This window comes from Cynocephalus volans, chromosome 1, assembly GCF_027409185.1.
Source record: "Cynocephalus volans isolate mCynVol1 chromosome 1, mCynVol1.pri, whole genome shotgun sequence".
In the NCBI taxonomy this organism is placed as follows: domain Eukaryota; kingdom Metazoa; phylum Chordata; class Mammalia; order Dermoptera; family Cynocephalidae; genus Cynocephalus; species Cynocephalus volans.
In genome coordinates, this window is record NC_084460.1 from 31,985,932 (window position 1) to 32,012,055 (window position 26,124).

Consider the following 26,124-nt stretch of genomic DNA (forward strand, 5'->3'; position numbering starts at 1 on the left):
CAGCCAGTCAGACTTTGCTTTGCATGCTAGCTCTGCCACTCTGGCTGTGTGGCACTTCTCTGAACCTCAGTTTACTCTTCTGTAAATTGGGAATATTAATACCTACTTACTAGGGCTAGTGTAAGGATTAGAAATAATATCCAAGTGGCCTGCCCTACAGATTTTGGTCTTGACTAGCCAACCCTCACAATCACATAGGTCAATTCCTTGCAACAAATCACTTAATATATGTTAGGTTTGGCAAGATGGGGAAAAGGGAGAGAAACCCTAACCAGGTGCTATTTCATCCAAGCAGCTTTATTCCACAAGCATAGAGGGGAGACTGAATCAGATCAGTTCCCCTGAACAAAGGAAAGCAGGAGGTTTATAAGACTTTGAGGGTTCTGGCAGAGTAATGTGCAATTTCGAAATCAGTGGTATGCAAGGTGACACAGCCCTTGTGGTCAGCTAACATTTGGTTGGTTAGGGCATAGGCTCCTGATTCATGTTGCCACTGTATCAGTACAAAGCATTCCTCCCAGCCCAGCCCAAATGCCTGCTACCACAGCCCACAAGATGTTCCTCTGATAACGGTCATGTTTGCCCCTTCCCAGAAGACTAATTTCACTGACCAGTTCCCAGAGCAGAAAAGGAAAAGGGGAGGGGAAGAAGGATGGAAAATTGCTTAACATGGCTATGCTAATGTTAAGCCAGCCATGAGGCCTAATAACATACATCTCCTACTGGCTGTGCTTCTTTGGTGGAACTCTTACTGATTACAACTACCTAGCACAGGACTAGGCCCACAAATAGAAGCCATTTATTAATACTAAACTACTGTCGTTATTAATTAAATGTATAATATTTGTACTGAGCTGAGCCTTTATGCCTAACTTTGTGCTAGGTTCCAGGGTAACAGTGCAGAGCAAGCCAGGCAGGTTCCTTCCTTCTGTGTGTACTTATAGCCTGACTGAGATATCAGACTAAGTCTGCAGGACACTGGATGATCATGGCTGGAGGGACTGATGGGGTAACTATGCTGTTGCTGGGACTGGTTCTCTCTGGGCTGGAGGTTGGGTTTCTGAGGCTCTCCCCTAAGGCTGAGTGTGACTGGAAACTGGGACTTGGTGATAATAGGGTAGCTGTGATACTGTGATTCGGATAGAGAGATTGATTGACCAGGACCTGACTGAGCTTCTGCCTGTGGCTGCTGGGTAGCATGACCCTGACCATGCTTCAGTGACCATGACTGCTTGAGGGCAAAGCACTATGGCAGGTGGATGTGATTCTGGCAGCAGATATAAAAATGCATAGTTTAGTGAAAGTTGTTATCCACAATTCAGGGGCTAAAACGAGAAAATTATAGTAGCAACAGGCATCATACGATCGTGCGGAACCTTGAGGGGCGGACCGTTCTTCGAAGACTGAAGGCTCCGCCGGACCGCTTTCTCCGTCGCTCCTATCCGGCGCCAAAGCGGAGAGCTTCCGGTGCGCTGTCGCGGTACCCGACCGTGGAACGAATCGGTGAGTAGGGCCTCCGGGCCTCTTTTCCTCCTCTATTTTCGATGTATGTGGGGCCGGGCCACCGCCCTTCTCGGCTTGGAATCGCGGAGTGCCCTAATCTAGGCCCACCTCACCGGTGCGGCCGCGTCTCCGCCTGTGGGCCGGTGGTGGGACGCTGGTGTCTCTGGAGGCCTTTCTCCCTGAGAAGCGGTCGCCAAAGACACCGTCGCCAAGACTTACCAGGGAACACGGAGTAACTTCTTTTTTTTCTTAACTTTACAGCTTGGGGGCTGGAGACGTTGGCTGTACCTGATCTGGTTCTGCTCTGTTCTCTGCGTGACTTCGGGTAAGATCTTTCCCCGAACCGAGCCTTCGTTTCTTGTCTACAAAATGGACATTGTGCTTTTATTAAGTAAATGTTTATTAAGTATCTAATATGTGCTAGGCATACAAAAGGACTCAAGTCTCCTGGAGGTGACACTCCTCAATCAAACATGAAGAATTGCAACCCTAATAACTGAAATGGGAAGGTACGAGGCACCGGGAGAGTGTATCACAGGAGACCTGACCTAGCCCCGAGTCAAGGAAGCTTTACTGAGGAGGTGAATATTGAGCTGAGGTCAGAAAAACGATTCGACAGAGTGGAGAGGGAAGTTTTCTACCTGGGTAGAGCCTGTAATTCGAGGGTCTGAAAGAGGCCAGTGTGACTGGAACAGAGAGCTTGGAGGGAGAGCATGGTATAAAACAAACTGGAGGGGTTGCGAGGGTCCAGACTTTGTAGATCATGGCAAGAATTTTTGTTTCCCAGGAGCCACATGGAAAGCTTCTAAAAGGGTGTTAAGTGTGGTTGGTGACATGATGAGACTGGCGTCTTGAAAAGGTCGCTCTGGCTGTTGGGTGGAGAATGAATTGAGGGGCAAACATTCTCTGGGTGAGGGATGATGTAGCTTGGATTAGGGAGGTGGGTGGATGTGACTTTGCATTTCAGGACTGTGAGGAACTCACAGAGCTCTAAGTGAGACAGGTTGGTAGGCTGCAGAGTTCTGTGCATGTTTAATAATAAACCTTTCCCCGGCATCTCCTCTGTGCCAGGCCATATGCCAGCTGCTGGAGATATAGTGAAGAGAATTACAGGCTGGTGGAATTAGAATGAAAGAAATGTCATTATCAAGGAGGAGCACATAGACACCAAAAGGAAAAATGGCTAATTGATGAGCAGTTATTACAAATGGAATATCTGTTCATTCAGCAAATATTTATTAAGTATTTTCTGAACTCAGGGTTATGGGTAGGAAGATGAAGATACAAATTATTTGGAACAGTGGTTTTCAAACTTTTTTGACTATGACCTGCAGTAAGAAACACATTTTACGTCATGAACAAGTGTAAGTACAAACCCACGAAGCTGTGGAAAACAATACTTATCCAAATTACTCTTTATGTATTCTGATATTTTAAAATTTATGTTCTTTTTATTTGAAATAAATAATGCTAGTTGAGACCTTCAAAATTGATTTCTTAACCCATTAATGGGTTGTGACTTGCAGTTTGAAAAAAAAATGCTGATTTAGAGTGAAAGTCATTTGTAGCAGTTTCTGGGTAAAGAAGATAAAATATGCTCTTAATGTTTTTGGAAAAGGATTGGTCTTCCTCTCCGCAGTGTTTTATTTGTTTAAAATAAAAAGAGTAAACAAACAGGCAGCTGGTTTTTCTGTTTGTGAATTTTGGGGGTCTTGTTTGTAAATCTAGCTATATTGGAAGTGCCTTGAGGGCAGTTACTATCTTATCCTGTGGATGCTTCTTTTGGGCCCTGGCAAAGATCTTGGCACAAATCAGGCACTCAGTGAATATTTGTTGAATGGCATAGATAGATGTCTTAGGACTAGAAGGTTAGATAATTGTTTGGTTTAAATTAGTTCACATTGGAACCGTTTTTACAAATACCACAGAGGCAATGTCCACCTCTAGAAGTTTTATCAGTGTGTTCCTATGGATAGTTCAGAGGTAGGTAAAAATAAGTGTTCTAAACTCTTTCTCTTCAAAATACTGATCCTAGGCCAGCCCTGCCACCTAAATCCGTTCTGGATGAATGGTTCAGATCTGCCACTGATTGTGGGCACTTTGGGAAGTTGTTTCACTCCCCGGAGTTTAGGTTTGTTATGAGTAAAGGAAGAGGGATTTGTCATTGAAAAGCTTCCCACTCCCCTAGCCTTTTGTGAATTTTAGATGCTGAACCCCCACTTTCTACCTTCTGTCCATTTCTGGGCCTTCCCTGAGCCTTATGGGAAACTAGGTATGCACTTGATTTAATCATTCTTCCCAAATCTTCTGGCACTCTCCAGCGATAGGTTTTAGGCAGAATGATAGTTTAAGATGATTTAGGCGTAGTTTTAGATTAGAATGAACCACCCAGACTTTTTCCATCCTCATCCTCCATTGTGAGAAAGAGATGTGAGAGCAGATACTAAGAATGGACAGTGGAAAGAATACTGCAGGGCAGGGTACCCAGATTCTAATTTGGGTCCTTGTGTGCCCTTGAGCATGTCACTTTTCTTTAACTCATGTCTTTCCAGCTGTGAAGTGAGTGCTCTTGCTTGTTAAACCAAAATATAAAAATCTTCTCTGATCCTCATTTTCTTTATCTGTAAAATGATGCAAGGTTGTGGTGAGGATTAAGGGAGATAATTATGTTAGGAACCTAATTCAATATCTGGCACATAGAGAATGCTCAACAAATGAAGCATCCTTCCCCAAGTTCTGATTAACTCTGATTTCTTTCTTTTTCAGCTGTTCTGGAAGGCAAGGAAGAAGGGTTCTCCTTTTGGTCACCTACCACTGGCCCCACATGGCTGCCATGCAGATGGATCCTGAGCTAGCCAAGCACCTCTTCTTTGAAGGGGCCACTGTGGTCATCTTGAACATGCCGAAGGGGACAGAGTTTGGCATTGACTACAACTCCTGGGAGGTGGGACCAAAGTTCCGGGGTGTGAAGATGATCCCCCCAGGTATCCACTTCCTCCACTACAGCTCTGTGGACAAGGCCAATCCCAGGGAGTTGGGCCCTCGTATGGGCTTCTTCCTTAGCCTACAGCAGCGGGGCTTGATGGTCCTGCGCTGGAATGCAGTCCAGGAAGAGATAGACCTGTCTCCAGCCCCAGAGGCTGAGGTAGAAGCCATGAGGGCCAATCTCCAGGAGCTGGACCAGTTCCTGGGACCTTACCCATATGCCATGCTCAAGAAGTGGATCTCACTCACCAACTTCATCAGTGAGGCCACAATGGAGAAGCTGCAGCCCGAGAGCCGGCAGATCTGTGCCTTCTCAGATGTGCTGCCTGTGCTCTCCATGAAGCACACCAAGGACCGGGAGGAGCAGAATCTACCCCGCTGTGGCACTGAGTGCAAAAGCTACCAAGAGGGCCTGGCACGGCTGCCTGAAATGAAGCCCCGAGCTGGGACAGAGATCCGCTTTTCAGAGCTGCCCACACAGATGTTCCCAGAAGGTGCCACACCAGCAGAGATAACCAGGCATAGCATGGACCTAAGCTATGCCCTGGAGACTGTGCTCAGCAAGTTCCCCAGCAGCCCCCAGGATGTGCTTGGTGAGAAGGAACAAACTCTTTGGAAGTGGGGAGGATATTAGTATGGGTGTTTTAAAATAGGGAATACATCTTGGGTTATCTGTTCCAGTGGTTACTAAACCTGGCTAGAAGGCAGACTCACCCAGTATACTCATTAAAGATACAGATATATCTTTACCCTTACCCCTGGAGATTTTGATTCAAGAGCCCTAGAGTGGGACTTCAGCAATTTGTCTGTCTGTCTATGTAATAAACAAACATCCTAGGTGAACCTGGTACATAATCCTGTGTTTGGTAACCACTGATATGGCCCAGCCCTAGAGAGAGAAAAGATTTAGCTAACTGAGTGTTTGAACTGAAACCAGAGTCCAGAGATTCGGGTTCCGAGGCCAGACTTGTGTTCCTAGTAGCCCCGCACCTGCTTCCTTAGTTTGCGGCTGACTCTCTCATGATGTTGTTTCTCTACTGGCTTAGAACAGGACAGTGATTTTTTTCCCCCAATTGTTACAGTTTTTATTATTGCTTTTCCCCGTTATTACAAAATAATATATATTCATCATAGAAGAAAAACTAGACTTCACTTCAAATCCCACCCCCTAGAAATATTTCTTTAAATCTTTTTTCCTTCTGTTTCTATGTATTTACTTTTAGTGTTTTAAAAATTCAATTATATGTGTTTATGTGTATATATGATTTTTTACAAAAAGAAGGATTACAGTATTTTATTTTGTAATCTGCTTTCTTTTTTTTTTTTTTTTCTTTTTGCTGTTTTCTTTTGTCATCTGCTTTAATACAAACATTTTTCCATGTCACTGAAACTGTCACTCCTTTTTAGTGGCTGTGTAGTGTTCCATAATTATTGAACCAGTTCTGTCAATGAACCTTTAAGATGTTTCTATTTTTCCCTGTTATAAACATCATCTAATGGACATTCTTGAGTGTACTGACACGTGTGTTTAGGGTTAGAATTGTTAGATCAGAGTGTGCATGTTGCCAGGAGGAGGTTTTGCGTCCAGGAGGTGTTGCCCATCACCTTTGACAGCTTTGGGCATGGCAGTTTAGCAAAGGCCTCTTCCAGTGGGGTGGTTGAAAAATGACATCTTGTTTCTATTTATATTTCTTCAGTACTAATGACAGTGAATGTTTGTCACATCTTTAACAACTTTATATATTTTTTTAACAAATTGTCTAGGTAATTTACATATTTTCCTATTGGAAGGTTGGTGAGAAATTTGATATAGGACTTTTTACATTATTGGCTCAGCTAATGATATAAGGGATATTTTAATGGGTGCATCTTAATGCATCACATAGTATTTTCTTGTAATAAGTAACTCTTGAAATTCTGGCTTAAAAATGAATAGAAATCTTGTTTTCTACCTCTCAAACATTTCACTTCAAAATATATCTTGTGAAAATGTCCATTACAGTATTAACTTTGAATCTACATGTCAGCTCTTTGAAATTATTTTTGATATCATAATTTAATTTTAGACGAGGTCAGAAATGCATAAACTTAAATAAATTCCCTAAAAGCAAAAATTAGGCTAATATTTAGTTTTATTAACTAACCAGGTAAGGCCAACGAAAGAGGCAAATCATTAATCTCTATCATACAGAGAAACTTTGACTATATTTTGAAAATTTGGTCACACGTCCAAAATATCTAGATCAGATAGCTATTTACATAAATCAAACTTAACTTCCACAAATTTAGTAACAGAGAACTAGTTTTTCCAGGTCTCTGGATGTGACAGAAATCATGACCATGCATTTAAAGAGGTATTTGGTATTGAGTGCAGCTGTTCTTTTTATGGCCCATGTTTGTATACCTCATTAAATTTACACTCACCTTTGAACCCAAAGAGAATGTGATCAGCTACAATATATCTGTGGCAACCAGAGACCCAGTTGCTTGCCCAGGGACAGTGGTTTCTGGATCATCAGGTCTCTTTGTTTGACAGATGTCTGGTGGAAATTGGGAATAGTAACTAATATAAAGATATATTTGTATTTGTTTTAGTAACTAATATTTTTCAGTGCTACTTTGTGCCAGGTATTGTTCTAAATGCTTTAAGGGTAATATCGATTCATTTAATCTTCGCTACAGCCCTCAAATAAGGAAATTGAGGCATAAATTGATTAAGTAACTTGCCCAAAGTCACACAGCTGCTAAATGGTAGAGCTAAGATTTGAATCCATGCAGTTTGGCTCCAGATCCCATGCTCTTAGCCACCAAGCTGCTCATGGAGATTAAATCACAGAGCCCTGTGATTAAACAAAAATAATCTGGCTTGTAGGCTAACCCTGGAATACGTACTTATGAATTTTCCTTTTTGGGGAGACTCTAGAACTGTTCCCACCCAATAGAAAATCTGTTTTATCTTTCCGTTGTTCACATTGCAAAGCATTAGATGTGTGACCTCTGGCAAGCCCTTGACCTCATCTATAAAATGAGGTAAATATCACCTTCCCTGATCACCTCTTGGATTTGGGCTGAGGGTTGGGTGGTGTAATACATTGTTTCCCTGACCCTGGAGCAGACTATCTGCATCAGAATCACCTGGGGAGCTTGTTAGAGCTACAGATACTGAGGTCCCATCATCTCACCTCAGCCAGAGTCTCTGAGGATGAGGCTTGGGCAGCTTTACTTTTACCAAGCTCTCCTAGTATTCTAATGGGCAGCCAGGTTTGGGATCCACTTGGCATAATATCCATGGACACATTTTGTAAACTTTTAAAGTGCAAGGCAAATACGAGGAATATTGCTTCTCTTGCAGACTGATTTTACAGAAATCCAAAGACACAGTTTCGTCTCCCATGGCTTGAATTTATGGCAATTCAGTAAACATTTATTGAACACCTGCTAGGTGCAAAATCCCATGCTAGGCTCTGCACAAGTGACAAGGATAAAAGGCTAGCTGTTAACTGAAGTCCAGCAGAATTGATGGCCTTGTAAATAGCATAGGGTAGAGTAAACTGGTACTCCTCTTTCTCGGGATCATTTCTCCTCTTTGCACCTTTTAGGTGAACTCCAGTTTGCCTTCGTATGTTTCCTGCTGGGGAATGTGTATGAAGCATTTGAGCACTGGAAGCGGCTCCTGAACCTCCTGTGTCGATCAGAAGCAGCCATGGAGAAGCACCACACCCTCTACATCAACCTCATCTCCATCCTGTACCACCAGCTTGGTGAGATCCCTGCTGACTTCTTTGTAGATATTGTCTCCCAAGACAACTTCCTCACCAGCACCTTACAGGTGAGCAGTCTTTTGGCTCACACTCATGTGGATCAGAATGAAGGCAAGGGTGCATGAAAGCACCCTCAGGAAGATTACCTTTTTGCTTCTGGTTATTCTTCCATGACCCAAAGCTTTCTTAATTTTGGTTTCCTAATCTTGGGATGTTTCCTGGTTCTCTCTCTCCTACTCAGTTGTAAACTCCTCTGAGCAAGAAACCCTCTCTCTGTATCATCCTCTGCCCACCTTGTCACCAGAGTGCCTGCACTAGGGTATTTGGAATTTGAATCCCCTCCATCCCTTTGGGTTACTCAGATCAAAACAGCTTTTCTTTCTCCCTCTAGCTGTGAGTTGCTGCGACTCAGTAGGCTAGAGTTTTGAAGCTTGTTATTCCCAGTGAAACATCTGCAGCTCTTTAGATCTCATTTAAGCATTAAAGTAACTTTGATTTGCTGTTCAAACAAAACGTGTCAGTTTCTACAGCGTGTGTTTGACAGAAAAAGTGAAATTTGCTTTTAACTTGGCAATTAAATTTTCATTATGAGTGGTAATTAGGAAAGAAACTCCAAACAACTTACAATCTTTATTCTGTGCTCTTTCCTCCCTTTGCAAACAGATTAGTTTCCTTTATGTACTTGGGACAGCCTCTATCATTCACATTGTGTAACTTTCTGAAGTATAGAAGATGCAGAATCTGCTAGCTGTCAATTTCCATACTTTCTGTCTCATTGAGCTGCTTTCTTCTCCCTGTGTGTGAGACCTCCATGAGTCCTGCTGCGTATAAGGTGGCCATTCACTAACCTCCTACTCCCACCCAGGGTAAGGAAAGGAACAAGCATTAATGCAGTGCCTGCTGGGTATCAGGCACCATATCTATTATGTTATATGGGTACCCTCATTTAATTTCTTTGGAATCCTAAATGGCAGGGGGGATTATTCTCATTTTACAAATGAGAAAACTAAGTCTCAGAAAGGTTAAATCGTCTACTTAAAGTCACACAGCTGGTAAGTGGAAGTCAGGATTTGTACCCAGGCCTGAGTGTTGGCTTAACACCTGTGCTTATGCCCCTATGTAGTGAATACAACATGGATACCCCTGAAAGAATTCTTACTGACATTAGTGGAGACACCATCAGGGGCCTGTTTCTCAGAGGTACAGGATGCTTTTCTAAAACCAGCGTGTACTATTAGAGAGTCCCTGTGAGCAGGCAGAGCTGACTTCAAACTGGCAGCTGGAGGACTTTTGCAGACCGTGGGGAGGAGTCAGACAAGCTGATGGCTTGAGCCTGGTGTATTCCACCTGAGAAAAGTTACAAAATTGCCCTTTTATTGGTTCTTGATACAACAGAGAAATTAAATCCCTTCATTCTTCCTCTGTGGGGAAAATCCCCTCAAAGTTACTGGTTGTGGGTTGCAGGGCAATATGAGGAGGCATCAGCCTAGCCTTGCCTCTGACAGTGGCTGCGGCCAGAGGGAATGATGTGCTACCCTCACAATGTGAGTTGATGCTGTCCTGCAAACACCGGAGGGCCACAGTGTCACTGGCTGTCCTGACCATTGTCAGCACAGCCAACAGCTGAGCTCTAATTGCTGAGGCTTTGTTGACAGCAACTATTTACGAAGCAGAAAGTGCCCAGCTGGATTGCTAGATGCCCTGGTGGGTTATTCAAAGCTGAGGGTTGGAAAAATTCTGTCATTGGACTTTTCACCAAGGAAGTTTGATGTCATTTGGAAAAATCCAGGACACGTGCCCTTAAAAAAATATTATCAACATGTTTTTGAGCATCCTTTGTATATATTCTGCTGAAAATGTTGAGGAATACGTATATGAATTAGCCAGGGTTCCTGCCCTCAAGGGATTCGTTTGTTAATTTAGCAGGTATTTATCGAGCACCTGCTGTATACAAGGCCCTGTTCTAGACCTGGGAATATAGCTCTGAGCAAAACAGCAGAGTTCCTGACTTAGAACTAGCAGTAAGTGTTTTAGAAGGCAGTCTTGTCCCCAATACCATTGCCCTAGCCCAGGCCTTTTGGTTTCACCTAGCCTGCATCAGAGTTTATCAGCCTCCTTGCTTACCCATTAGCCCATCCATCACCCACACTGCCACCTGAGTTGCTGCTCCAAAATGCAGCTCTGATCCTAGTTCTCATTGGCTCCTCATTGCCTCGAAAATTAAAAGTTAAAACACTGGTCACAAGACCCATTCTTATCTGGCTTTTATCCTGTTCTCCAGCTTCTCCTACCTCCCTCTTTTCTCCCATCACTCCAGCGACAGTGGTCTCCTTGCAGTTTCTCAGACAGGCCATGCTGTTTCATGCCTTCTTTTCTAAATTTTTTAAAATTGTGGTAAAAAGCACATGTCGTGAGATCTACCCTCTTAACAGTTTTTAAGTATTCAATACAGTTTTCTTAACTGCGAGCGTAATGTCGCCCAGCAGATCTCCAGAACCTTTTCATCTTGCATAACTGACACTTTACACCCACATTTCATGCCTTCTTGACTGAACCTGATTTTTGCTCTGCGGCATATGTACTTTCTTACCCTACTACATGCCCTCAAGGCATCCCTCTTTGTGAAGCCATCCCTAATCTTTCTCTCCTTTCCATACTCTTAGCCTACTTTGTACTTGTCACTGGTATGTTGCACAAATTGTGCTTGCTGAAATTAATATATTTTCTGTCTGACTCCCCATCTGAGCAGTGGGCTCCTTTCACACAGTGCTATTTTTTCTTCATCTGGTTATTTTCAACACCTAGTCAAGGCCTAACACTTATCTTACTTTGTAAGATAACATTTATCTTACTTTTGTTATTGCGTGATGGATAGCGTGCATAATGGAGTGCAAGAAAGAGATGACCCTAATACAATAGATATAAACAGTCTGATCAAAGGGCATTAGGAACACTCAAGGGAGTGGTCAGTTCTGACTGGGTTTGAGATTAGAGGAGATAGAGGATCAGGAATGGCTTTATGTGAACAGGGGCATTTGACCATGAGCTTGAGAAATGACAGATTTCGAAAGGTGCAATGTGGACGAGGATATTACAAAGCTTTTTTTTTTTTTTTTAATGGAGAGTCACACTGATGCCATCCTGGCAGTGAGAATCCATTCCCCCACATAGAGGCACTTACTTAGGGTGTTTGTGACTGAATGAATCAGCCCATAAAAGCCTTCCTCTGCCACCCGCCTGCTCTCCCCCCAGGTAGTCAAGTAAGTGGAACTGGCTTTCTTACTTAGGAGCTTAAATGGCAACTACCCACGGAGAGGAACTGGTGTTTGTATGTGTAAGCTCTTAAAGACAGTCACATTAGCATGGATAAAATCAGCCACGTAATGGCCTCAGCTATTAATTTTTTTTTTTTTTTTTTACTTTCCCATATGAGGCCTTTTTGAATAGATGCCACTGCTTTTTACAAATCCTTTGGGTTTAGCTTGAATAAAAATTATTTGTTTTACAAAAATAGACACAGTTTTTTCTTTTATTTAAAGCAACTTAAGCCACCATAATTTGTTTAAAACCAACGAAAGGATAATCTGAATTTAATAGTATGTTAGAGGGTGAGTTACGAACAAAATAAGGATTCTTATTGCTGATTGCATAGCACTTAGGCATATAGTCATGTAACCTGTTTTTTAAAGTACTTTTGGTCACAATAGGCCATATATGCTTTCCAGGTTCATTTCTTGCCAGTATTCTCAATGCCAGTGTCCATCTTTAACTCTTGAGAGAAAACACTGACTCCAGCAATGATGTCTATAGTATTTTTTCCTAACACCAGCTATGATAATTTACACACCTACTCCTACACCTCCTAGCATCAGCTGTCACTGTTGCATGCTTAATGTGCATTGTCTCATTTAGTCCTCATGACAACGATGGAAGTTAGATATATAATTCCATCTGTGCAGATGAGGAAACAAGCTCAAGAAGGTCAAAGTGTTTTGCCCAAAATCATCAGAGCTAATAGATGGCAAGGCTGAGCATTGAATTCTGAAACCTATGGTGGGCTCCATATATGATTAAAGCTCTAGATGAGACATGCCAAATTCTTCAAACTCACCTCAGAAGACATGATTTCTACTGCTTTTCACCTTCCTGGACAATGTTGGAAGTCTTGCTTTTAACATCACTTTCTTCTAGTGCAAGTGGAAATAAAATGTTCTGCCTCTGGCTACTTTCATTCTAAACTGAATAATCATTTGGGAATTGAAAAAATTAGGAAATATCTTTTTGTTCTAGCCAAAAAATAGGATAAGATGGTGACTTAGCCACCTGTCTTGATATTTTGAATTTCTCAAGGTGACCTGACTGAACTCATTTAACTTGGATTAAAAAGCACTTTCACATTTATGACTAAAGTAATTTAAAATTTTATAATACACAGACTTATTGATTAAACTGTTAATACTTTTTTTATGTATTTCAAGAAACACACCAAATGGATTTGCTTTTTGTTTTAGATAAATGCATTTGTTTGCAATATGTTATCCTATTTCAAAAGTACTTTTTAAATATCCAGGATTAATCTGCTGAGGAGTTTTTTAAAATACCAAGTTAATGAAACTAGGATCAAAAATAGATCAGTGGATGCCAGGGGCTAGGAGTGACGGGAGGGTCTGACTGCTAAGGGGCAACACTAGGGAGTTTTTTGGAGTGATAGAACTGTTTAGTGTCCCAATTGTGATGATGGTTACACAGATCTATATGGGCCCTCAAACTCAGAACTGGATACCAAAAGATATTTTTCTGTGAACTTTTTGAAGCACTCATATTTGTCCAAACAAATGAACACTTAAAATGGGTGAATTTAAATGCGTGTAAAGTACAGCTCAGTAAAGTTGATTTTTTTTTTTTTTTTTTTTTTTTACATAAAGATGACCGGTAAGGGGGTAAGGGGATCTTAACCTTTAGCTTGGTGTTGTCAGCACCACACTCAGCCAGTGAGCCAACCAGCCATCCCTATGTAGGATCTGAACCTGCGGCCGTGGTGTTATCAGCACTGCACTCTCCCAAGTGAGCCACGAGCCAGCCCTTAAAGTTGATTTTTTTAAAAGTCAGCCTGGTCTGCGTGCGCCCTGGGTCCTGGAGGCCTACAGAGGAGACAGTTCCAGAAGCACCATGGCTCCCCACAAGGCGATGCTGAAAAATATCAAGGGTGTATTAAGTCTCTGTCAAGACAGAAGAAGGGCTGGGTAGGGAAAAGAATTAAGTTGAGTTATCATTGCTTGGACTGGGTCTTGCTCAGCACTTACCACTGCGCGATGCAGCACACCTTGTGTCTTCGTCTATATGATGGGAACAGTAATTTCCTGTTTCCTACCTCCCAAGTTTGCAGTAAAGATTAAATCGACGAGTTCTTTTAAAAGGAAAATGCACTTTTCAAATTAGAAGCCTTATTTTTTAGACTGAAGGCTTCGTCGTACCTGCCTCTAGTTGATTTTACTCCCAAGCACTGTTTGAGAGGTGGGTGGGGAGGACAGGGGATGAGTGTGAGCCCAGCTTGTTCTAGTTTCTCACTGCTGGCCATTGCCAAATGAAGGACAGTGCCTCTCTCTCTCACTCATGTCATTCAGTGAGCATCCTGTGGGCCCTAACTCTGAGCCAGGCCCTGGGCGATATGCTGTGTGGGATGTGGTGGTAATTAGGACCCCTTCCCTACTCTTAAGGGGTGCAGATGGCTGTGATTCAAGCACAGTATGAGAAATGCCATAAGGGAGGTTCAGGCACAGTGCTTGGGGAACAGAGGTTAGAGCAGTTCACTTCAACCTATGCCTTTATAAGAGCCATGTCACAAGGACATGGCTTATGAGACAGCTGCCTTCAAGGGCCTAGTGAATAAGCCACCTCCTTCCTAGGATGAGTCTCTTATTCTCTCCAGCACCATCATATAATTATTGAGCAATTATTTGGTGCCAAACACTGTACAAAATTGAACCAAAAATGGATTTTCATTGAACCTGTGGTTGTCTTTTTTTTTTTTTTTTTTTTTTTTTTAAAGATGACCGGTGAGGGGATCTTAACCCTTGAGTTGGTGTTGTCAGCACCACGCTCACCCAGTGAGCTAACCGGCCATCCCTATATGGGATCCGAACCCATGACCTTGGTGTTATGAGTACCACACTCTCCCAAGTGAGCCACGGGCCAGCCCCTGTGGTCGTCTTTATTCTTCTGTTTATTAAACATCTAATGAATCCTTTTTATGTGTCAGACTCTGTGCCAAGAGTGTGGAATGCAGGTATGAAGGAATCACTGCTTCGGAGTTGCTCCCAGTCTCTTGGACGAGATTAGCAATAAATGGCCTATTACCTTACCGAGATTGAGGCAATGATCGAGGTAACCCTGGGTGCTTGGTGAGCACAGAGGAGCACCTGTTCCATTCTTGATCTGGGAAGACATACTAAAGGATGTGATGTCTGAGCTGAGCGTAAGTTACTAGTAAAAATTTGTTAGGTGAAGTAGGAGAAAACAGGAGGTGGAAGGGTGTCAAAAGCAGAGGGAAATGTATGTGTGCATAGAGGCACAGAGGAGGCAGTAGAGCATGTTTGGGTTCAACGTGGCTGGACAGGAGGGCCTGCATAGAGAATAGTACAATTTACTGTGTGAAGAAGGGGAACAGGAAGAGGCTTTTGCTCATTCAGCCCAGCAGGCTCCCCATGACCTCTGCAGACAGCCCCAGGGGTGTGTATGGCCTCCAGAGCTCATACTATTTGAAAGAAGGCTTCTCTGCTGCCCATACTGGGTCCCTCCCCAGAGTTCAACTGTACTCCATGGTAGACTCCATTAGCTGCCTACACACAGGTCCAACACTGGCTTCCTTGCTGCCCTCTAACCACCGAAATCACATAGCTCCTCTAATTATTTATTGATCTGGCATTTTGTTGTGGCTGTGCTTCCCACTTCTGTATTTTGCCGATTCCCAAGTTAATGAAGCCAAGTTTTGTACCTTACTCTCCCTTGCCCCCATCCCTTCTGCCTCTGCTACCACTGCTGCCACTCCAACAGAATGGCTCCAAACAACTGAAAGTGCTAACAGAGTAGAGAAGCAGGTGGGAGGGGTATTGTCCCCAGAATTAGCTGCAGTGGATGCCTGTTGCCTTGGTCAGGTCAAGTCCCCCGGAGCCTAGAATCCTTCCATGGAGGTCTGAGGGCCAGCTGTGTCACAAAGGTGATGTGGATCCAAGAGCTTCTGCCAGCCCCATGCTCCAGTGTCTGTGGGGCAGTCCTGTAGGGTAGCAGAAAGCAGTCTGGGAAAAACCATTCCTTCCCTTTTGGATAATTTTGTTCCAGTCATGTAACTCCTCTCAGCCTCCATTTCCTTAAAGTAGTCAGTCTAGTGTGTCTTCCTAGGGCATTGTGAGGATCCAGTTGGGTACTCTGAAACTTCTCTGAAAACAGTAAAATAGTGTAGGATGGAGTAATAGGTTTGCAGTTATTCTTAGAAAGGATCGGTGGAGTAATAGGTTTGCAGTTATTCTTAGAAGGGATCGGGATCCAGACATTCTGGAATGGGGTTTCAGATGTGGAAAATGTTCTGCCCTCCAACCTTGTTTGTTTTGCTTGAAACTGAATTCATAAGAATATCAAAATAAAGAATTATTATCTAGAATATATAGGGAACTCCTACAACTCATCAACAATAATAAAAATTTTTTTAAAATTTTAAAATGGGCAAAGGACTTGAATAGAAATTTCACCAGAGAAGATATATAAGTGACAATAAGCACATGAAAAGATGCTCAACATCACTAATCTTTAGGGAAATGCAGTTCTAAACTACAATGAGATACTACCTCATACCCATTAGAATGGCTATTATTTAAAAAAAAAAAAAAAAAAGACAGGTGTTGGCAAGGATGTGGAGAACTTGGAACCTTTGTTCATTGCTGGTGGGAATTTCAAATGGTGTAGCTGCTTTGAAACAGTGTGTCAGCTCCTCAAAAAATTAAACAGAGTTACCATATGATCTAGCAATTCTACTTCTGGGTCTATACCTGAAGAACTGAAAGCAGAGATGCTAAGAGTTTTGTACACCCATGTTTATAGCAGCATTATTCATAATAGCCAAAAGGTAGAAACAACTCTGTATTCATCTGTTTCTGTTGCTTATAACAAAATACCTGGAACTGAGTGATTTATAAGAAAAAAATTATTGCTTACAGTTTCAGAGGCTGGGAAGTCCAAAGTCCAGGGGATGCATCTGGTGAGGGTCTTCTTGGTGGTGGTTTTATAGCAATACAGGCTCTCACATGACAGAAAATGGCTTTACAGCAGAGAAACCGAGCTTCTCTTGCACTCTCCTTTTAAAGCCCTCAGAACCATGCCCATGGCCACCATTAAACCATCAGCTTAATCACCTCCTCATCACCAAGGCCCCACCTTCCAATTACCACATTAGAATTTCCCACCCTCTCTATACTGTCACAGTGGGGACAAAGTTTTGGAAGGGAAATCAATCCACAGCATTCTGCCACTAGCCACCCAAAACTCGTGTTTTTTTTCACATACAAATACATTCATCTCATCCCCATAGCCCCAAAGTTGTTTCAACTCAAAAGTCCACAGTCTCAGGGTTCCATCTGTGAAATAAAAACACGTTATCTGCTTCCAAGATACAATGGTGGGACAAGCATAGGGTACATATTCCCATTCAAAAAGGGAGAAATAGGCCAAAAGAAAAGTGTAAAATAGGTCCCAAACAAGTCTGAACCCCAGCAGGACAGGCATTGTACCTCAGAGCTGGGGAATCATGTACCTTGACTCCATGTTTGATGTCCTCCATACACTGGTGCAAGGGTTGGGTCCCCAAGTCCTCAGGCAGCTCTGCTTCTATGGCTTTCCTGGTCTGAGGCCATGCTTCAGCTCTTGCAGGCTGGAGTTGCACACTGGTAGCACTGCAAGTCTGAAGTCTCCACGGTGGTCCCTCTCTCATGGCTCCACTAGGCGTAGCTCTGATAGGGTTTCTCTGCCGCAACTCTGACCCTGTACTTCTGCTCAGCATTGCTCTAGTGAAGACTGTCAGTGATGAATCCTCCACTGCGACGGATCTCTTCCTGGGCCCCCAGGCTTTTCCTTTCAAATTGGGGTGGAAGCTCCCAAGCCTCCACAGCTCTGGCATTCTGCGAGTCTGCAGACTTAACGCTATGTGGGTGCTGCCAAGGCTTCCAACTTGTACTTTCCAAAGCTGCAGGTCCAGCCACAACTGGGGCCAATTTAGTCACAGCTGGAGCAGCCAAAGCAGCTGGGGTACTGGTGCGCAAAGCAGCATCTTGAGGTGACCCTGGGCAATGAGCTTGTGGAGGGCTCCTCAGGCCTGTTCCCAAGACCATTCTGTCTCCCTAGGCCCCTGGGCCTGTAATGGAAGACACAGCCTCCAAGATCTCTGAAATGCCTTCAAGGTCTTTTTTCCCTTCTCTTGATAATCCCTTTCTTCTGTACTAATCTCCTTAGCAAACAGTTGCTGGGCTACACCATTGAATTGTTCTCCTGAAAATGCTCTCTGCTTCTCTGCCACATGGCCAGGCTCCAAATGTTCCAAATCTTTACGCTCTCCTTTCCTTTTAATTATAAATTCTGGCTTTATGTCATGCCTTTGCCACCATAACTCAGTATAGCTATTGCAAGTAGCAGTGCGGCTTCCTGAATGCTTTGCTGCTTAGAAATTTCTTCTACCAAATACCCTGGTTGAGCATCTTTAAGTTCCACATTCCATAAAACTTTTGGGCATGAATAGAATGAGGCCAGGTTCCTAGCCAGTTGATAGCAAGGGGGATCTTTGCCCCAGTTTCCAGTAAGTCCCTTCTCATTTACATCTGAGATCTTCTCAGAATGGCCTTTATTGTCCATATTTCTGTCAGCATTCTGCTCACCACCACTTAACCAGTTTCTAAGAAGTTCCAAACTTTCCCTGGTTTTCTTGGTTTCTAAACTTTCACCAGCAGTGAGGCTTTTTCTAGCCTGCTCCTTCAGATTCTTCCAGCCTCTCCTCAACACCCCATTCCAAAGCCACTTCCACATTTTCAAGTATTTGTTATAAGCAGCACGCCACTTCTCTGTTACCAATTTTCCATATTAGTCCATTTCTGTTGCTTATAACAAAATACCTGGAACTAGGTAATTTATAAGAAAATGAAATTTATTGCTTACAGTTTCAGAGGCTGGGAAGTCCAAAATCCAGGGAACACATCTGGTGAGGGTCTTTTTGGTGGTGGCTTTATAGTAATACAAGAGTCTCACATGGCAGACAATGGCTTTAGAGCAGAAAGAGGGAACTCCTCATGTGCTCTCCTTTTAAAGCCCTCAGAACTGTGCCCACGGCCACCTTAAACCATCAACTTAATCACCTCTTAATCACTAAGGTCCCACCTTTCAATTATCACAATAGGATTTCCCACCCTCTTTACCCTGTCACAGTGGGGACTTAAGTTTTGGGGGGACATCAGTCCAAAGCAAAGCCAAATGGTGAAGGATGTATGAATGGATAAGCAAAATGGGTACAAGTTGAGCATCCCTAATCCAAAAATCCAAAATCTGCAACTTTGAACACTTAACATGACCTCATGTGATGGGTTGCAATCAAAACACAGGCACACAACACACAGTCATGTCAGTGTCCCCAAGGAAAAAAAGACCCTCCCACCCCCTTTAGCTGCAGTTGACTTGGGTCTCATTCCCACGATATTCCAAAATCTAAAAACTGAAATCTGAAACACTTCTGGTCCCAAGCATTTCAGATAAGGGATGCTCAACCTGTATATCCATACAATGGAATATTATTCAGTCTTAAAAAGGAAAGAAATTCTGGGGCCGGCTCACTCGGGAGAATGTGGTGCTGATAACACCAAGGCCACGGGTTTGGATCCCATATAGGGGTGGTTTGTTAGCTCACTGGGTGAGCGTGATACAGCACCAAGTCAAGGGTTAAGATCCTTTACCTGTCATCTTTTCTAAAAAAAATAAAATAAAATAAAATAAATTTTAAAAAAGGAAAGAAATTCTGACACATGCTACAACTTGGATAAACCTTGAAGACATGAAAGTGAAGCAGGCCAGTCACAAAAGAACAAATATTGTGTGGTTCCACTCTTATTAGGTATTTTAATAGTCAAATTCATAGAGACAGAAAGTAGAATGGTGGTTGCCAAAGGCTAGAGGGAGGGGAGTATGGGGGGTTACTGTTTAATGGGTACAGAGTTCCAGTAGGGGAAGATGAAAATGTTCTCAAGATGGTTGTTGGTGGTGGTTGTACAACATTTTGAATGGACTTAATGTCACCAAACTGAACACTTAAAAATTGTTAAAGTGGTAAATAATATGTACATTCTACCACAACTTTAAAAAATGATAATATAAAAAAAGTGAATATCAAAGACAGCTTTTAAGACAGCCATGGCAGCCTATGGCCCATTTAGAAGATTAGAGGAGCAATTTAGCCTTATTGGCTTAGGGCCTGGGACTTTATGGGATGCAGGGGCTCATAAGCCCCTCCAAGCCTTTCTTAGCACCAGCTGATGTAGTTACTACCTCTTCCTCCGAGTGACTGCCCAGGTGCCTAGTAGATTCCCCAGGGTTCAGGGCCAGGGTGATGGCCCCCGCTGGTCTTACTGTCCATGGGGCATCTCTGCCCAGGATAGTTATTTTCCGTTCTAATCCTGCCCCAGTGTCTCAGCAGGGTTTGGATCTTCTTTCTTGGTTTAAGGGGAGCATAGCAGGTGTCCTGGGCCTGTGCCAGTAGCAGCTGATCCACCCGCCCCAGGAAGCTGAACACCATGAGGAAATTTCCACAGCTTTCTTGGCCCCCTCTGTGTTCTAGGAGTGACTTATCCTCTATTCTCTGTAGGTTTTCTTTTCCTCCGCCTGCAGTGTTGCCGTAGATGCCACCCTAAGGAAGAAAGCTGAAAAGTTTCAAGCTCACCTGACCAAGAAGTTCCGGTGGGACTTTGCCACGGAGCCTGAGGACTGTGCCCCAGTGGTGGTGGAGCTCCCTGAGGACATTGAGACTGGCTAACTCGCTGAGCGCTCTCAGCCATGACAGGCCCCTTCCCACATAGCTGCAGTCCTGGCCTGTCCATTTACCTATCCTATCCTGGGACCCTCCAGGGCAACCATCCTGCTGGGTTCTACAGAGATGGAGCCAGAATTCCCTCCTTCACCAATAAGTTTCTTCTTTGCCAAAGAGGTTGTATCCATCCTGAAGGCACATTTGGGGGTTCCCTGTCAGCCTGGCCTTGGTGCTTTCCTGACTGAATTTCAGACAGAAGCTCCTGGGAGAGATCTGCGTCAATAGCAACCAAATTCCTTCTGATGAGAAGAAATTGAACCAAAAGTCCAGGAGAACCAATTGCTTATTCCATAGGATGTTATAAAACAAGAAACCCTGGACTGCCCAGGGGTTCTAAGATATCAGTTGTGACTTTTTTGATGTTAAATTGAGAGTGATGGAGAGATGAGCCAGAATTTCTGCCTGCCCCTTGTTGAACAGGAGTACATGGATGGGAAACTCAGGCTGTGACCTCTCAGGAGTCCCAGATTGGGAAGGGGGAAACAAGGAAGACAGCTGGGTTGTCTGACAAGTGGTCAGCTGTAGCTTTCTCCATCTCAATCCCCCATTCTGTTCAGAGGCCCCAGTGGGTAATCTCTTAGGAGTGGTGTGGCCCTGACCTCAGGGGCCTTGCTGGTACTGTCACCTCCCATCTTTTTCATTCTGAGGCCTCAGACCCAGAAGTGGGACCTGGCAACCCTCCCACAAGTCCCCATTCCTCACTAGAGCCACTATGACTGTTTCTGATGACCTGGAAATTCAACAGCAAAAAGAAGGCCCTGAGTAGGCTTCTTAGGCGCTGTTGAAGTTTTTGTGCCTTTTCTTCTGAGTGCTGGAGATGACCTGGTTAACCTAAATCTTCCCAGCCCTGCTATGGAATTGTCAGTCACCGGAGTAGTGGTGCTTCTGGTTTCCCAGGAGTCCTGAGGGTATGCCCATCATGCTGTGTAGGCAGAGTTCCATCTATAGACAGGCACACGGGCCCTGCCATCCTGACCTCAAACTGTTGTACTATGATCACAGTCCCTGTGCCATCCTTTTCCAAGGCAGGGGTTACACTAGGTTTTTGAGTGAGAATCCCTGCTGGTTAAGACTTTTGGTTCCACTTGTTTCCTTGGAGATCTTTTTCCAAGAGTATAATGTACATTAAAGTCTTTGAGTTGAGACTAAATCCTTTTGTGTGAATCTCTCTTAGTTAATCTGTCCAGTTCCCAGAGCAGCCAGGCCACTGTCTATAGACGAACATCTTCCTACAGAGTGTCCGGGAGGCCTTGTGCAATCTCTGTTTTTCCTGGAGGAGGCAAGCAGCCAGGGTTGTCTCCTGTTCCCAGCAAGGCACCTGAGACAGTCACGCCCGGAAGAAGGGATAAGGCCCTGTATCTTTACAATAATCAGAAGTCTCACCTTGTATGAATTTACTCTTTTCCTCCTCAAAGCCCACTCATCAAAACTACCTGGGGAGCCTTTTTAAAGTGCAGATTCTAAGGAATGAAGTCTAGATACATGCTGCAACATGGATGAACCCTGGAAACGTTGTGCAAAGTGAGAGAAGCTAGACACAAAGACCACATGTTATGTGATTTCCTTCATGTGACATGTCCAGAATAGGTAAATCCGTAGAGATGGAAAGTAGATCAGCAGGTGTCAGAGGATGGGAGAGTAGGGGATGGAGATTGACTGCTAATGGGCCTGGGGTTTCTTTTGGGGGTGATGAAAATGTCCTGGAATTAGATGGTAGTGACGGTTGTACAACGTTATGTGTGTACTAAAAGCTACTGAAAGAGCACACTTTAAAATGGTGAATTTTATGGTATCTCAACACCTGAAGTTCCCCCACCCTGCAGGGCTTCAGATGGGGCATGGGTTCTGAGGCACACCCGGTTTTGAGTAACATTACCTAGAAGTAACAGCATTGCAATTGGTACTAGAGTCCACTGGGACAGAATTTGTCTTCCACTGGCATTGTCAAGGCAGCATCTGGAGGTTGGGTCATATGACCTTGTTCCCCAAGCTTGTCAGTATTCCTGTGTCTACACAGACACACACCCCTCCCAAACACATACACTTAAACGGGTTAAACAAAAGTAGCTGCTGTTTTACTAAGTACTCTGTTCTGTTATTTCACTGAATCCTCACAACAGTATGTGGTAAGTTTTATAATCATCCCTGTTGTACTGATATGAAAATGGGCTCAGAGAGCTTACATCATTTTGTCAGCATCACAAAGGTGGTGCATATTGAGGAAAAGAGTCAAGCCCATGCCCACTGGTGTCCACAGCCCACTTGCTGCCGCCGTGTTCACAGCTATGATTTACTCCTGCACTGCCCTTGTATGTCCAGGCAGCCTTGCCCTCCACCCTGCACCCAGGCCTAGCCTTGGCCCTGCTGACAGTCAGCTGTGTGACCTCGAGCAAGCCGCTTGTGTTCTCTGGGCCTCAGTCTCTTTGCATAAAATAAGAGAGTTGGCTTGGATTCGGGGTTTCTGATATAGGTTTTCCAGGTTTCCTTGGGTATTTAAAAATTGACTCATTTTTTTTCTAAAGGGAAACCTTACGTTTATACAGAATAGAATGGCTGGGCTAACAAAAAAGTATATAGGTCTCTTGTTTGGGGCTGGAGTGACATCAACTTTAAGTCTTCTGCTTGTCCCAGCCAGCAGTCCTCTCTGTGTCTTTGATGAATAAAAAATGTGAAAACAAATTAATTATTACTTAATACTTGCAGTATTTCTGGAAGGCAGAAGCCTTTGAAACTGAGAACCAGTGGTGTCGCTGATTTCTAAGCTCCCTCCAGTTCTAACACATTTAAAAGTGAAGCTATTGGCAGGACCTGGCCTGATTTTAAAATCTCCTGAAATGCAGGCCTCCTGGGGTCCGGCTCTTATTTGCAAGGCTGGTTTATCCTATTAACAGAATCAGCAGAGGTAGTGACTTTCCAACCCCATGACAAACCCTTGCTGCTCTGAGCCTCGTTCCATCTAATTTCTCACCACTTGAGCAGTGGAGGAGTTCTCTGCCACTGATTGCCTCTAACCATCAGTAATTATTTTCCCAACGTCATCCCCTTGTAAATATTATTTAATATTCCCAGGGCACAGTGACATGCTGGTTTCTCCAGCTAATCAGACTTTGGCTTGAGCGAGATGCCATCCCCTGCTGAAATGGGGGCTGGAAATGCAGAGTGAATTCCGTGGTCAAAGCCAGCACTGAGTCACATCCGCTAGGTTCAAAGCAGAACAGAGGGGGATGCTCACCTGAGCTACACGGTAATCCTGGGGGCCTGCATCGTCCTGCAATCCTGCAGAAGCCCCTTTTCTCTTAGTCCCCTGCTGACCATGAACAGCACTTCCTCACCTCAAATTCACTGTATCTGGCCCTGGCAGGCTTTGTTTCCATTAGATCCTTCTAGACCCTTCTATCATTGGAGTCTCCAAGGTCTCCAGTGCTGTCTCATTCTCCTTTCAGCCCTGGGCTCCTGCTATGGACTGGCCTCCTTGCTCAGGTGTGGGATAAGAGCCAGAAATAATAGCTGCTCACTATCGGGGGTGGGGGGTGTGCATAGTCTTTAGCTGGCGTTCAACCCCCTCTCCCACCAGCCAAGCCTACTGCAATGTGTCCTAGATCTAGTGCTCACCTGTGTAGACTCCCCTCTCGGTAGATTCCCCTGGAAAACAGGGGTCCTGAGGATTATCAGGCTGTGTGTTAAACTGCTTGGTGGGAGGCAGGTGGAAGTAAGGGCTTCTCGGCAGAGTTGTCCGAATATTAGATGGCCAGTACAAATGAAACCCAACAGGTCCCTCTTCCTTGGATCTTTGTCTCGTTTCTTTCCTCCCCACATTTCTCCCTTTCCCCTCTGTTAACCTCCCCAAATTTTTACCTGGCTCAGATCTGTACTCTGACTTCTAAGGGGATGCCGACGAGTTATGTCTCGAGGAGAGCAAGCTGGCAGGTGAGGAGCAAGTGGATAAAAATGCGGGACCTTCACCAAAGAGCAAAGAGGCTGGGCTCACTTCCTTCAAACCATTGCCCAAATGCCACCCCATTTACATGGTCCTGAAGGAGGTCTCTGCATACCTGAGTGTGCGGAGTTGGGTCCTGCAGGACAGGCTGCAGGGAGGTGGAGGTCAGCTCCGTTCCTTCTTGTCGGGCCAATACTTGCCAAGTGCCTGCTGCAGCCAGGTGCCATGTCCCTGCCTGTGCGCTGACACCCTGGTGGGGGGAGCCAGACAGTAAGCATACTGAGTAGATGACAGAGAATGTTAGTTGTGAGCAGTATAAGGGAAACAGAGTCCTGGCAGGGTGAGAAGAGATGTTGCCATGTAAACAGGGTGATATTTGAGCAGAGATTTGAAGGAGGTGAGCAAGTGAGCCATGTGGGCATCTGGGGAAGTGTGTTCCTGGCTGAACAAACAGTGAATGCAAAGGCCCTGGAGGAGCATGTCTGGTGTGTTGGAGGAACACCAGGGTATCAGTATGGTGGGACTGAGTGGTCAAAGCAGGGAATAGGAGGACAGGAAATCAGAAGTTACAGAGGGACCAGAGTATCCAGGGCTCATGGGCTATTGTAAGAAGTCTGCATTTTACTCATGAAATGGGGTCCTGTTAGTGGGTTCTAAGCAGACGATCTGATTTCTGTTTTAACAGGATCACAAGCTACTTACTATGGTGGACCTAGACTGCAGGGGGATAGGATGGAGGAGACCAGTAAGGAGTGAGAGCCGACAGTGACTTGGATGGGAGTGGTGTTGGGTACGTGCAGTGCTGTATTCATGACTCAGGTGAGGGAGAGACTGGATGTCTTTGAAGAGCCCGTCTAGCCTGACAGCCCTTGAAGTTGCAGAATGTGGGCAGAATACCAACTCATTGGGCCCCCACCCCCAACTCTGCCATCCCATCATAGGATCTGTCACCCCTTCCTATCCTCAGATGTCTATGGTACGTTTATTTGGGTAGGTGGGCAGTGGGGAAGGGCAGGGTAGGGCAGTCACAGGAGGAGTTCTAGGGGTGGGGTGGCAGTGGAGGATAGGAGGTGGCTCTGTTAAGAAGCAGTGGGTGAGTCTGGGGCCCGCAATAGACTGTGGTTGCAGTGCCAGCACCTGTGTGAACATTCTTGCTGTTGATGGGCAACAAGGAGGGTCCTGCTGATGTTCGGGTGTTCGCATGACTGATGGGTTGAGAGCGTGTGAAGCCTCTGTTGGTTCTAATGTTTCCTGGCCAGGAATCATTCAAACACCCACTTCCGCCATGGAATTTTTGTGGACCTAGAGGTGGTCGGTAGGAGCTGGCATGTTCAGGGGGCCTCCCTCCTCATGACCGGGCGCAGTGTCTGGTCCTTTACTTACTGATTCAGTCTGGAGCACCAGCTCTTCAAGGAAGGCCTCATCATCCCTCATTGTACAGATGAGGGAACCAAAGCTCAGAGAGGTGGAGGGACTTCCTCAAAAGCACAGGCGAGTATGTCTCAGAGGCAGAAGTTGAGCTCAAGCCTGCCTGAGTCTGACCCTGCCACCCGTGCAGCACTCCTTAATAAGTACAGTTATATAACCCGTGATAATTACCAGCAGATCCGAGGCCGACAGCCTGACAATTGGCAGTGTAGGTCACTTGCAAGGGTGGCAGGCAGATCCCACTGGCCTCTTGGGTCATGACAGCTTGCTAGTGTTTCGGCCCAGACCCTTTGTGTCCATATCTGGCCTGTGGCACACTGGATCAACCTGGCTCTGGCCAGGGGCAGCGCCTGGGTGTAGGGCTGCTTCCCGAAGGGAGGGGGTGGCATCTGACCCAGAAC

General features: G+C 44.6%; 1 protein-coding gene across 2 annotated transcripts; it reads left to right on the forward strand.

Annotated features, from left to right (window-relative positions):
• Positions 1-1,448: 1,448 nt before the first annotated feature.
• Positions 1,449-21,508, forward strand: AAR2 (AAR2 splicing factor). 2 transcript variants are annotated; one of them, XM_063098356.1, is made up of 6 exons: positions 1,449-1,503; positions 1,765-1,828; positions 1,928-2,084; positions 4,270-5,081; positions 8,088-8,317; positions 20,137-21,508. In XM_063098356.1, exons 4-6 carry the CDS (start codon positions 4,328-4,330, stop codon positions 20,302-20,304), a joined length of 1,152 nt encoding a protein of 383 aa, XP_062954426.1. In that variant the 5' UTR covers positions 1,449-1,503; positions 1,765-1,828; positions 1,928-2,084; positions 4,270-4,327; the 3' UTR covers positions 20,305-21,508. The 2 variants fall into 2 exon arrangements, with proteins under 2 accessions (XP_062954426.1, XP_062954424.1); XM_063098354.1 differs by lacking the exon at positions 1,928-2,084 and having other exon boundaries at positions 1,455-1,503.
• Positions 21,509-26,124: the final 4,616 nt, after the last annotated feature.